General features: G+C 41.2%; 1 protein-coding gene across 1 annotated transcript; it reads right to left on the reverse strand.

The window, feature by feature from the left end:
• Window positions 1–1,337: 1,337 nt before the first annotated feature.
• On the reverse strand, window positions 1,338–13,230 carry LOC140229630 (uncharacterized). Its single transcript, XM_072309876.1, has 7 exons — window positions 13,134–13,230; window positions 10,687–10,875; window positions 9,322–9,656; window positions 7,503–7,664; window positions 5,675–5,778; window positions 3,795–3,917; window positions 1,338–1,425 (listed from the first exon to the last, which is right to left on the reverse strand). The coding sequence occupies exons 1-7, from the start codon at window positions 13,192–13,194 to the stop codon at window positions 1,338–1,340; spliced, it is 1,062 nt and encodes a 353-aa protein (XP_072165977.1). The 5' UTR covers window positions 13,195–13,230.
• Window positions 13,231–13,801: the final 571 nt, after the last annotated feature.

The raw sequence follows: 13,801 nt of genomic DNA on the forward strand, positions 1-13,801 counted from the left end.
TGAGTAGCAACATTCATCCAACCAACAGATACCCAACGGCCAATACATCAAGAAATGTTAGTGTACACTAATATACTACGCAGTAGTTTTATTTTTGCAAATTTCGCAGGTTAGAAAATGTGATCTTTTCATTTTGTCAAGTTGATCGTAAACTCAAATCACTTGCAAAATCATTTTCGAAACCTACTTTGCAAAATGCATGTATGATACTCACAAACTGTACGGCTCACAGAGTATTGCTCGGATGTTGACATAAATGATGGGATACATTTAGCTAATGAACATAAAATTGCACATTCAGCTCACAGAGTATCGTGATGACACATTGTACCCAACAATGGATGAACAATCCTTTTTTTTTCTCTCTCTCTCTCTTCTACAATTCTGTCATCAACCTCTTCTCCTCGTATGTAAAATTCCAATTATTTCATTCCATTTCTCAATATTCAGGTCAAGCATGTTCCAACTCATCAATAACAAATGCTTCCACGTTGTGTAGTTAAATTCACTACATCACGTAACATGAATTAAGATATTTTGAATGCGAAATCTAAAGAGAGCAGCAACACACGTTTTACAGTATATATACATCACAGCTGCTAAAAGAATTTCAACAATCTTAAACCGTAACTTTTGTGACCATCGAGAGTACAAGTCAGTGTATGCAAATGTAGCAACTTTAAATCTAGGACACATCCTGAGAACCTTGAAAGTGTAACGTTTCATCATATTAGCAGAAAAAGGGTTTAAAAAATGAGAAACTGGGGGAAAACTTGTTCCCGATTGTTCTTTGATATGTAGCAAGGCCTTGTGGGTTTGACTTCTAACAAAAAGTACGGCAGCAGAGCTAGACTTGAAAGTTCCAATAGACATGCATTGCATCATTAATTAGTTTTGTGTGTGTGTGTGTTTTATGATCCCAAAATTACAAATCAGTAACCTCACGAGATACTAAACCTAATGGGAGGTCATTAGTCACTGAAGGTTATGAATGCAGTTATCATCATCTCTTGCTGTCCACAAGAAAATATTTCAGTTCATCGACAATAAATATTTGGGTTCTGAATCAATTTTATGCCTTTGTCTTGTGGACGCCAGAGACAGTATGTTTTTGAATTTACATTTGAAATCAGCACAGGTACTGTGATATCACCCATACAATTATCACTAAGTGAACACAAACTCATTAATATATGATGTCACTGGATTTTTGTTTTCTGTTTTTCCATTGAAAAACTATGCTGCTTTGAGCAAAAATGGGGGGGGGGGGAACAATCAGAAGAAAAGGCGCCCTCTCTGTTAGAAATCAACCATCTGTGACAGGACAGATGCAGCTCCTACGATTCCGACACTGCAGCTATCACCAAGTTTAGTCTCTGGATGCAGGCAATCATTTCTGGAGCAGCGCTGCACATCTCTTCGATTCTAAATTAGTTGAAAAAAGAAAGAAGAAAACAAAAAGAAATATCAAGGATGAATCAGAATTGAGACTATCATTACTGCTGTGCATGGCTATATAGGGATTACAGTGTCTGCTTCACAGACTTACATGTACAATGCAATACCACACCAGGTTCAGACTTAAGTACATTATGATGAAGAAGCAGAGTGGGCGAGGTTTGATTACCACTGGGCCGAAAGTCGAAAATCGAATAAATTTTACACTTTGAGGTGGCTCAATCGGTAGCATATCTATTGGGTTTGGGTGTGAGTTTAAACCAAAGCGGGTCTCAGCAATGTTGTGTGTTACTGTGCTGTCCCATCAAGAAAGGCAAAATTCTGTCCCTCGGATAGGACATAAAATAGAGGTTAAAAGCAAAAAAAATCCAGATTTATTCATTCATCCCAAAGAGCTGGTGGGTGCATACCCCACTGAAGAGGTCCGCCCCATGTATACACACAACTGGACCCCATAGAAGACCAGCTAGTGCAGTTGAATATGGACTATCCAGCCGTCGTGTCAGATGGAAAATGGAAATAAACATTTTCAGGAAAAAAAAATGATGTATTCAAAGTAACCACATGTGCATCATGGAGAAGGTGAAGATATCATGACATAATACATCTCCCATTGACGTATAGTACATTGACCTTCACTAAATTCCACCACACTGATAATAAAGTGCTCTCCCGTTATAACAAACATAGTTATAACGAAACTCTAGTTACAACGAAGTAAAATTCAGGCTGCAACATTATCTGCTCTATGTCTTTTATTGTTTATTTGTTCAGTTATAACGAAATTTTGATGTAACTGCCAGTCCCGAAGACTTCGTTATAACGGGAGTCCACTGTATTTCTTATCCTCACCTCATGACAAACATAAACCCTTTAAACCCCATATGACGCCTGTCTGACAATCAGGAAGTGAAGGGTTTCAGTCACGGCCACCCCAGAATGTATGCCCACAATTTTCATCATGGCTATTACTCAAACACGGAGTGATTGCCATTTATCTATGTTAATGAATGGCATTTTGTCAATCAGTTGCGATTTAAGTAAACATGAGCAAATCACACCTATGAAAATTATGAAAATATCACTAACTGTGTTTGATGAATGACAAAGTCTGTGAGATTGATCCAAACATTTATGGTCACTTCCTTGTAGTGTTATTTCAAGTGAAATTGTATTCAGTTGCTAATTAGTATTTGTATCTTCATCTATATCAGAGTTTTAGGTTAATGTAAAATAGAACAATGAAGTCATTCTTAAAGAGGAAGATTAGATAATTCTTCATCAGGTGATTGGATGAGTTCATACCCACAGATAGATATATGTCTTGAGCTATAAAGTTGCAAAGAATAACACGTTCTTCCTGAATGTTTGAAAATTTCACATAATTACCTGTAAGCAGTGGATGACAATACCCAAAACACTTCAATTACAACGCTGCACACTGGCACTGGTCCGATGGTCCAGGACCAGAAAAAATTACTGTCAGATCAGTAACTTTTTCAGGAATGGACCAGTAAAGAATGGAACAAGGCAAGTGCCATAATGTGTCTAGCCCATTTGCGTACAAGAAATTGTAAGCAAATGGGATATAACAGATTTAAAAAAAAAAAAAAGAGATATAAGAGATAACAAGAGGTAAAAGGGTAAAAATTTATGGCAAAAAAGAAACGTGCCATAAAAACATTGGGCCCTTAAAGTTCGTTGACCCCTGCCTGTGATCTTTGACCTTGTGGTGACCATCCACTCCCCAAGGGACATCTACCATCCAAGTTTAGTCACAAACGGAGTTATGGATCAAAAGTTATGACCCATAATAGAAACATGCCATAAAAATTTAACATTGGACCCCTGCCTGTGATCTTAGACCTTGTGGTGACCATCCACTCCCCAAGGGACATCTACCATCCAAGTTTAGTCACAAATGGAGTTATGGATCAAAAGTTATGACCCATAATATACACGTGCCATAAAAACTTATCACTGGGCCCTTAAGTTCATTGACCCCTGCCTGTGAGCTTTGACCTTGAGGTGACCTTAATATATGGTAAAATGTGAAACTTTGTATGACCCCTCTTCCCTCAAAGTTTGATTGCAATTGAAGCCCAGAGTAAAGAGTTATTGAAGTTTTTGCAGCATTACGGACAGAAGACAGACGGACGGATGGACGGACGACGGACGGACAGATGCCGCAGGCGATCCCTTAGTCTCCCCTCACCTCCGGTGGGCTCAGCAAAAACTGGATACCTACTGGTCTGACAGACAGGCCAGACCAGTAGAAACAATGGGTTAGTGTGCAGGCCTGCCAAACCGCTATTCCTTTCTAACAGCACACTCACCTTGGTCTCCATGCTTCTAGCACATCCCGGCTGAAGTCTCCCTTCCGCAAAGCCTCCACACACACAGCTGCAAGTCCCTGGTAACATGTGACCTTTAACCTGTTGTGGGCTGGGCACTCCCACCTGTAAGAAAATCAGGGAAAAATAAAATTCCAATTACCTTAGCTACTTCAAAAATAATTAACAAATGAATAAAAAAAAATATGAGGGGTTTCAGACTTACACCAGAACTCGCTCCTAATCATGTTTTCTCAAATGTGTTTCCAAGAGTTCTAGAGTGTTGAGACGTTCAGACATGTCAGACGAGTGTGCTTGTTGACCTATAGGGGCAATCAGTATTCCATACGACAACCTTGCCACACATTCCACATAACCTGTCCATCAAAGAGGCTTCAGTTAACAGACCCATTTTAGAAAATAAACAGTGCACATGTCTAAGTGCATGATGTTTTTTTTTTTTTTTTTTGTTGTTTTAGTGGGGATGCAGTGCACTCGAGTATTCACAATGTTGCAGCATTGTAAATACTCTCAAGCACATGCAGGGCTACACCAGAACACACTCTCTCCTACAGGTGCGTCATGTGTAGGCTACATCATACAGAGGGACACACATTCTGTTGATTCGAGGTGTTCAGCCTCCCTCTGAGAAGAGTAAGAAAAACAGTAACAATAATAATAATTTATTTTTCATTATCATTGTTCCATTTACTTTCATGTATGTGTGTGTAATGATTTTTGTACTTCATAATTCACTTTTTTTTTCACTGCGCCTTGAGCACATTAGTCATGTGGAATTGGCACATCATAAGTACTCTGAATTATTATTATCACTACAAAAATAGTTTGCTGATAGTTTTGCTCATGCTTAGTAGTTGCATATAAGCTTCATACCCGTTTTTCTGTAAGGAAAGATCACTGCTGTCCTTAACTGTTGAATGTTAAGCTGAATACCCTATTGAAGTACAAACCATGGGGGGGGGGGGGGGACAATAGCCCCACCCCACACAATGGAATGCACTTGGCTTTGTATCCTGATGAATACCCAAAACAGAAGTGCCCATCCCTGCTTACCCTATACAAGTTTTCCTTGGTCTAGTGGGTCTGGACCAACTCCTGTAACAATTAATTTAAGCACAAAAGCTAGGAACCATAATCCCCTTTGCAACCCCTCTTATCCAGGCATTGGCAAAGTCTTTTCTGCACAGTAATGGCATGTTTCTTTGTTGCTGTCCAATGTTTTTCTTGCTGTTCTGGTCTTCTCTCTATTGTCTGGCAAGGTTTTAACCATGGAACATTTCATTCAAGTGCCCAACTACTCTACTTAACTTTTGCCCTTGTGGCTGGAATCCAAGTCCACACCCACAGTGCATTAACCCGTTGGGGATGGACTGATTTTGCTACAACACACATTTCTCACAGACCCATGCCCAAGTATACTCAGGACTTGTTCTCAACAGGTTAAATCCATCTCATCCCTTGGGAGTATTTCAGCCAAGCAGACATGTATACAGTGCACATACATTTCATGATAATGCATTGTACACTTTCACAATGACATAGATGCCAGAACTAGGCTTGAACCCCATATCTGTTTACTTTCAGTGCAGTATGCAATCCATTCTTTCATGACACTTTTTTTTCTTTTCTTTTTTGTTAAACTAGTCAATTCTAAACTAAATGTTACTTATGCAATCCAAAATGCTTCACAGCCCATGATAGCAATGCTAAAATGAATACTTGACAGCTAGCTGTCATATATTATGTATGTCATGTCAGCAACAGCAACAACGGCACACCTACACACATAAATCAATAACACCACTGTTTTACAACAAATCAAAAAGGTCAATGAACTCAATTACCAATGTCCTCTGACTTACACAGGAAGTTTATGGACGTGTCGCCAGGCAACCAGGACGTACTTGATGGCCGCATCCCAGGCTCGGCAATGAAGAAAATGTCGGCCATGTTGAACACACTCTTTCTGTTAATCATTAGGAGGAACAAACAAATTAAACACGATAATAATTAAAAAAGCTGAGTTTTTTTTTTGTGTGTGTGTGTGTTTTATCTGTCTTTCGCGCAAGTGAAGTGTACCACACAGCATGACCATTTCCAAACTCATAATGTATTAACTGATTTCAAAATTGAAAGTTTTTGAGGGAGATTGTCTTGAGAAAATTAAAGAATGCCTTTTAGTTTCAAGTTTGGAGCAATTTTGAAAATGACAATTTGAAGGAGAAATACCTGAACATTGGTAACTACAATGTATTCATGTACAAGCCTGTAAATTAAATCCATTCAACTGGACTTACTTATGATTTTCACAAGTACAGTCGAACAGATTTAATATACCGGTACACTGTAAATGCTTTTAGCACACTACCTGGAAGAATCAAAATCTACATACATCGATAGTGGTATAACCATTTACATAATTTTGAAAAGTGAGACTAGTATTTTGAATGATTAAATCTCTAATATTTCAGAAATGTAACGTGACAAACTGCACTAATGACAACAAATGTCCATCCTGCACTTGACCAGGCTTGACCATCTTTATCGTCATCTTTGGTCACCCTCTGGTAAACATTCCCAAGGCCTTAGTCACCTCTGCCTAAAAACTCTGCAACCCTTCTCCCCGGGTTTCCAAGAACTCCACAATGGGAATTAATCCAATAAAACAGCAGCCCAGTACTCCACACCCCCACCCCTTGCTCATGCCCTTGTTCTAACACTGAGTGCTCAATAGAACAATACATGGATTACACATGAACTAGCCAGTCAAACACTTATCCCCACCCCCTACCCAGTCCAACATAAAGGAGAAGACTCATTTGTGTAGGCACAATGCAGGTAAAACCAGGGTAAAGCGAGTTGCTGCATTGTGAGGAACATGTAGGGGCTTGCACCCCTTGTAATCCATTACAGGACAGAACTGATGGAATTTGAGAGTACAATGCAACTCTGACAGTGTTGACACAAACATCACAGGGCTGCCAACTCTAGCTCACTCACTGAGAGTGAGACTCACTCATTTTGGTCCTTTCTCACTCTAAAAATTTATTTCATTTGCATGCATTTCTATTGATCTCACTCATTTTGACTCCTAAATTATAGCACTGGCCTATGGGAGTATCACTCTCAACTAGTTTCCAATGTTGGCAGCCCTGACATCAGGTACAGTCACGCAGTATCTTTTAACCCAGTTCCCCATTGGTGTTCAATTAAAGCATGGGCTTATTACAGATGCAGTAGCCCTGATCCCATACTGTGCAAGAAGTATACATGGATGGATGTGGCCAACACCACTGTCAATGTGTGGTGCTAATGAGTTTTAACAATCATAGTAATTCAACACTCATATTTTCATGTAAGAAATACCTTAAAGGGATCTAACTTCGAAACTTTCCTTATATAACTACATCGTGGCTGTAACTGAAAACCAATATCCGCCTATACAGACAAAAACAAAGACTTTTTGGCGACATGAATGTTGTTATTACTGTTTTCAAAAGCAAAACCTGTGAAGTATGGTTATCTGAGAATCGAAAAACATGTCATTATTGTGTCAATCTGGCTGATAATGTAATGTGAATGATATGCACATTATGAGGCCTTAGCCAGCATTTACATAGTCCCACATACAAGCATTTATGTTATGGACTTGAAAAGAAAAAATGTGTGTGTGTGTCTGTTTCTCCGTACCTTGAATTTAATGATGTGTAGCCGAACACGGCGATAGTGGAAGGCACTTCGGGAAGAGCTCAGTCTCTGTCGTGGCATGGCACGGTAGACGCTGTGTAAGAGGTCACATATCTTCTCCTCGTAGCTGGAAATGTCAGGTTCTGGAATGATTTCTTGGAGGTCCTGATATAAATGATGTCCACGAAAACAAGAGAGGATGAATTAGAAATATATAATCCTCATATCAGAACAGTTAGTAACTTGGACTTTAGTAAGTCACCAGATGGAATATTGATAAGGTTGTGAGAGTGATGTATTTTGTGGAACTAATTGATAAAAAGACGACCAAGGATATGATGGACATCCATGGGTTCAAGGAATCAGTAAAACGGCTCACAAGGGCAAACAGATTAGGCTGGTATGGGTACCCAGTACTGTAAATGTAGACATTTTTTGTGAGTAGTTTTTTGCGCTTGGCCATGTATTCTGAAGGTGAATTTCTTGTGTCTTTAATTCCGCGGACTCAGGATGTTAATCACTAGAACATACAGCATGCAAAAATATTTGCCTGCTTCTAGTTTCACGCTGGCATCTAGTTGCGCAAAATGTTGGAAAATTTCCACAACGTGAAAACTTCCACTCTTACAGTACATGTATGTGTTGAGGAAGGAGGATAATCAAGTTTTGAGGAAAGTGCTAGAGTTAAAGGTGCATGGTCCCGGTGTTTTAGTCAAATGCGTACGCGGGCGCACGGCGCAAGTTTCTTATAGAGACCTACGCTATTGACTTCTCTTTGGCGCTTCACGCTTTGGCCCACTTTCCCGAGTCCGAAGAAGTCTGATTCACTGTAGTCAGTGGTCCGATCACAGTTCGGCTCATGATTCGGCTGAGGGGGATGACAGCTTTAGCAAACTTCTTTTGTGATGTCATAATAACAAGCACATATGCACGCACCCTGGCATTACTACAGACTGCGCGATGCGCAAAGAAGACAACAAAGGCAACGTTACTTAGCAACACCTACGCACTTTACTCTTGATGACAGCTCAACTTCGGTAATCTTCGTTATCAATTCTAACGGTGATCGACAGTATCATCAACAGCGCCATCTACACTACCGGGACTATGCCCCTTTAAGAGAGCATGAGCCACATGCAAATGTGAGGACGACTGAAAGATGTGAAAGAGACAGGTGGAGGAGCTTGGGAAGGCTTGCTCAAAAGGAAGGAGGGCTCCCTGAATTGGGTGAGGTGGAGAGGAGGTGTGAGAGTGGTTGCTGTTCAGAGTGAGGCAAGTCCGGCCATCCCCTTTATTGGGGGGCAAAGCCCAATCAAAACTGGATGAGGCGAATGATGACGATGATGATACATGTATGTACACTTTGTATGCTGGGTGGCCCGATAGCAAGACTTTTATTAAAATCATGGATGGATCAAAGAGGCAAGTTACACAATGGTAACGTCGGGCAAGAGATGCAAACATTTGTGAGAATTTATTTAATCATGAGAATTTAAAAAAAAAATGAACAAGACTTGTGTAGACTATGTTGTAATTAAAATTTAGTAATTTACCTTCCACAATAGATTCTGGATACCTGAGTAGAGTCTTCTGGTGAAAAATCAAAATCTATGAAATCGCTGGAACAATATCATGTCTTTTTTTTTTTATCTTTCAATAACAATATCATGTCTTAGATCAAGACTTTGTGTATTCTTCTTGGAGTGTTTCTGACATTATGAAGAAGACAGTTTACAAAATCAAAAACAAATATCATAAAAACATACAATGGCTACCAATGTGAAGCATATGGCCCGAGAAGTTTCTAATTTAGAAAACAGACCTCTTCTAAGTCCGGGTGCTTGCGGACGAGATCTGATATGACCGTGGCAAGCTGGTCTGCTGTGAGGGCCTGCAACCTCTTGGTCAGTTCACTGGACGACTCGCGCCTCTCGAGCCGCGCCTTCTTGGCCCGCCTTAGCCACGACACACTCTCCTCCAGTATGGCTTCCTCGGGCGAACCCGGATGGCTGAAATAGTCTGACGTCTGTGTCCAGTGGCGTTTCCGCGCTGACTGGAGAGTCCTTGATTGGGATCTGTGAGGTGTGGATGGTCCGGGCGTGCTTGCATACTGTGGTGTGAAGTCTTCAAACGTTGGTGTTACTGGGCGCTCATTATCTGAACATCAACAAAGGATAAACATTACATAGGATTGAACATTTTTCATGACGCACGCATCTTTCATCACTTTTCAACTTTGGAACACTTTAACTTATTACTGTATGTACAGCTGTTGAGTATTGAGCATATGTAATGTTTGAACACATTTTTTTGGAAGACAATAAGTCACAAATATTGAGCTCTACAAATATTGAGCTCTACATCAATATCAATATGTGGCTCAATGTGTAGCACATCTGCCTTTCGATTGTACGGTGCGGGTTTGGGTGCAGGTTCAGATACCAGTGGGTCTTATACAATGACGTACTGTTATCGTGTCGTCCCCTCTAGTACAATGCAGATGCATTAGTCTGTTCCTTGAATTGGACATAAAATGGAAGTCCCGCCTATGAGAGAGCCACATTGCACGCACATGAAAGATCCCACTTCAGTCAGTTATTGCAAAGAGCAGGGTGCATAGCCCAATGAGGTGGTGTGCCCCAAGTACATGTATACAACTACAACCATACAGAAGACCAGCTCGTGCACATGAATATGGGCCGGGCCAACTAGCATTGATCATATGGAAAATGAAAATAATAGAACGGTTTTTCAAATTCATGAAATTCCTATGTCGAGATGTTTTTATTGCAACTGATTGAAAAATTGCGCTACATCAACACAAATCTGTACGTCTTTACACAAGTCGCAGTGACACAGTATTTAAGCTGTAGTACCGGTAACGGAAGTGTTTCTACACGTAAGCATCTTCACACAGCTAGCTAGCTAGTTTTGTTGTTTTAGTAATGTTGTGGGAAAAGAAGACCCAATTAACCTGTTGAGGATGGGCTGATTTTGCTACAACATGCTTACTGTAATAACTAGATTGCAATTCTAATGTCTGTGAGGAAAATGTTCAAAAATTCCCTGGCACACATAAATCTACACACTAAAAGCTTTTCTAAGAACTGTGATAACTCAGTATGAAATCAACCACCATCTGTAATCTGAGACACCCTGGGGTCCAAAGCTAGCTCGTCTCATGTACCTGTGCCCAGCTCTAGCCGTCTCCTTGTCCTGCCGGTGGAGTACACATATTGGACAGGGGAGCAGAAGGGGCCATCTCCACCTCCTCCAGTGGTGTGGATCGGAACCAGTGGGGGTCCCTCGGGGCTCAGGGCCAAGGTCATGGCACTGGCAGATCGGAGACTTCGTCCTATGTTGGCATCACTGTCAACTGTAGTAAGATAAAGCATATACACATTATATCATGTAAAGATGCATGGGTGTAAGTAATCAATCATTGACAGATTTTTTCTTCTTTCCTTTTTACTTTTTTACAAAGACACCAACTAACAATTACCGTACCGCAGCCCTGCATAAATGAAAGGAGGCAGGTATGTCCTGCAGCATGTCATCTACACGATGTCAAATTACACATGATTGTTGGGGCGCTTGATAACAGCAAAGCAAGCTGCCCATAATTTGACCATAACATGGTCCAAAATTCGACCACTGGCTACATGAAGAAACTATGCTTTTGCATGCAGTTGAACCTTGGTGCGAGTTTTTTTTAACCTACCATATCATAACTACAGTAGGTCAGGGTCCACAACTTGAATTTGAGCATGTTGCAAGCTCTGAATGTGAGAATATTGCAGAAATGTATCTGAGTGGAGTGCGCATTACGAGTGCGCACAATATTTCATAATCACAGTCAAGCAGATAATGTGCAAGCCAAGCAAGCTGAGGGATTTCCAGAGTGAGCTTGCCCACACATGGCATGACATGGGAGGAGATTTCTGTATATGGCGTATTGCATGGCTTGCTTGCTGTCTGCGCTGAATGCCATGGGACGCTTGCATAAAAGGCGCAAAAAGATTTTGGTAGACGGGGCGGAATCACAAAGAAAGTAAACCCGTAAACCTGCAAAGTGATTAGTTTGCTCACAAATTGAAGTACCCACCTAGGCCTACTCTATCAATTTTTCCCTCTTTTCATCATATATGGAGATGGAACAAGTGTGCAGAGCTACCAAGTCTCACGCATTCTGCGTGAGACTCAAGCATTTAGGGTCCGTCTCACGATCTCACGCATGGAACCCATTTTTCTCACGCATCGGGCGAAGTCTGCAACTTGGGCCTATAATAATGAGCATAGCTCAAAGGATTAAAGTGATACTTGCAATTGAAAGTATATTTCCCTTTTGTCTTTCAAATTAAGTAAAAAATAGTCACTTAAGTATATATAATGCACCTGATCGCAAAAAAAAATTGAAAAAAAAAAAAAAAAAAAAGCTCCCTACCATGGGAGGGAGGAAAAAAACCCTCCCACACCCTCGCTACCGCCGAAACATTGAGTCATGAAAATCTCACTCATAAAAAAATTTTGAACTTGCCATCCCTGTGTGTGAAACAAAACAAAAAAAGAATCACTGTGCAAACTTGCGAAAATTTGTAGATCCTATGGAATAGGGCATACTCGTGAAATAGGCCCCACCACTGCGTGTCCGTACTATCCGATACTACGGCTGCTCGCCTATTTATACTCGTGAACTCAGCCCCACCGAGTGGCATCCATCGGTAGGTAAGCACGGCGGTGGGGCTTCCTTCCACAGTATAATACTCGTGAATGCAGCCCCACCAGACGGCGTTTACGCGAGATTGCTATAGCGGTGGGGCCGATTTCCACAGCATTATATTGGTCTTCAACTTTTTATTCTCGGAAGGACTCCCAATGTCCCTCGACTAATTTAACAGCCAATTTAACCATAAATACAACCCTACCTAACTCTAAACCCTAACCCTATCTACCCTTGCTTGCTAACGCAGGGGTGCACGCGCACTGCGGTGGGGCCTACTTCACGATTTTGCCTGGAATAGCCTAATAATTATGACAAATGGATAATAGCCTATTTAAAGTGGACAGGGATTCTCGTCAGCATCTAGCCCCGGCGGCCTCATGAGCACCCCTGCCATGCTCATGACAGGGTCAGGGATCCCTATTGAGTAGGTGCCCCCCTAATGAGCGGGTTTACCCCCGGCCCCGGACTGATCTTACAATTGTACATAGTAAATGGATTGACTGACTGAGCTGACCATGGCATGCTTACCTATCCCACTGTTAAGAGATGATGACAAGATCCCAAGATACAATGTATTTGCCCCTGAACCAAATTAAATCTAAGGCAAGGAGAAAGAAGGTCTGTAGTACTGTACATGACTGTCTAACAACTTAGACAGTTGACGCAATTGTTAGTTGTTGCATCATAGAATATACTTACGTTGATGTAAGTTTACCTGGCTTTAATTCGTCAATGGCGTAAAGATTTTTGTCAGATCTCATAAGGATTAATTGTTAAGTGGCTACTCAAAATAATGATCAACTCTGTAAACGGCATTAAAGTATTCCTTATCATTTCATGATTTGATAATGAAGACGCTATTCTGATATTAGGACATTAGCTAGACGTTATTCTACTCGTTTTTTACTCACTGCTCGAGACCGGCAGCTCTCGCAAAACATCTTCATGTCTGAACGACCTCGATGGAAACATTTTGAAGAAATGGGACGCAAGGATGAGTTGTTGAGCCTGAAGCATCAAGAGAAGCACCGTAGAAGAGGTTCAAACGTCCAAGCAGTTTTTCGTCATAATATTGGGATCTACTTCCGCAGAATTAACTATAAAAGCTGCTACAGTACAAAATCGAGTGTGACCGATATCTGAATCTGATCAGTTCGGTCGCGTAGAAACTACAAAATCTCGTCTGCAGTAGGGCCTACGCTCAGCGCACGTCAGGAACCACGACACCACGGAACGCTGCACTTCGGATCCGCCAAGCCAAGTCGAGGCGACCCAACCCCGAACCCATAAACTCATGAACTGCTAACTGCCTGCTGATGAGGAGATGTGGACTAGCTAACGTTAGATTTAATCGAGCCGATTATTGGAAATGCAAAGCAATACTAAGGTTACAACAAGGTTGGCTTTTCTCAACCTTCTGTTAAATGCACGAACCAGGTAACCTGGAAAATATTCGCTTTTCAGGTGTTCGTATGCATGTCCAGGCGACTGGTCACTATTCACAAATTCAATGCTCTTTCGCGTGTGCAGTACCCGCTGACCAATTTGGGAGGAGGACGTCCAGGCTCGGCGTCGGCAT

Source organism: Diadema setosum, chromosome 6 (assembly GCF_964275005.1).
Source record: "Diadema setosum chromosome 6, eeDiaSeto1, whole genome shotgun sequence".
NCBI lineage: Eukaryota > Metazoa > Echinodermata > Echinoidea > Diadematoida > Diadematidae > Diadema > Diadema setosum.

Excerpts from the sequence above, each read along its gene's own strand:
- LOC140229630 (XM_072309876.1), bottom strand. The coding sequence starts at position 13,194 with ATGTTTCCATCGAGGTCGTTCAGACATGAAGATGTTTTGCGAGAGCTG. Across the intron at positions 9,657-10,686 it reads ACGGCTAGAGCTGGGCACAG|ATAATGAGCGCCCAGTAACA; the intron begins GTACATGAGACG and ends GTTGATGTTCAG. Across the intron at positions 7,665-9,321 it reads AGCACCCGGACTTAGAAGAG|GACCTCCAAGAAATCATTCC; the intron begins GTCTGTTTTCTA and ends CATTTATATCAG.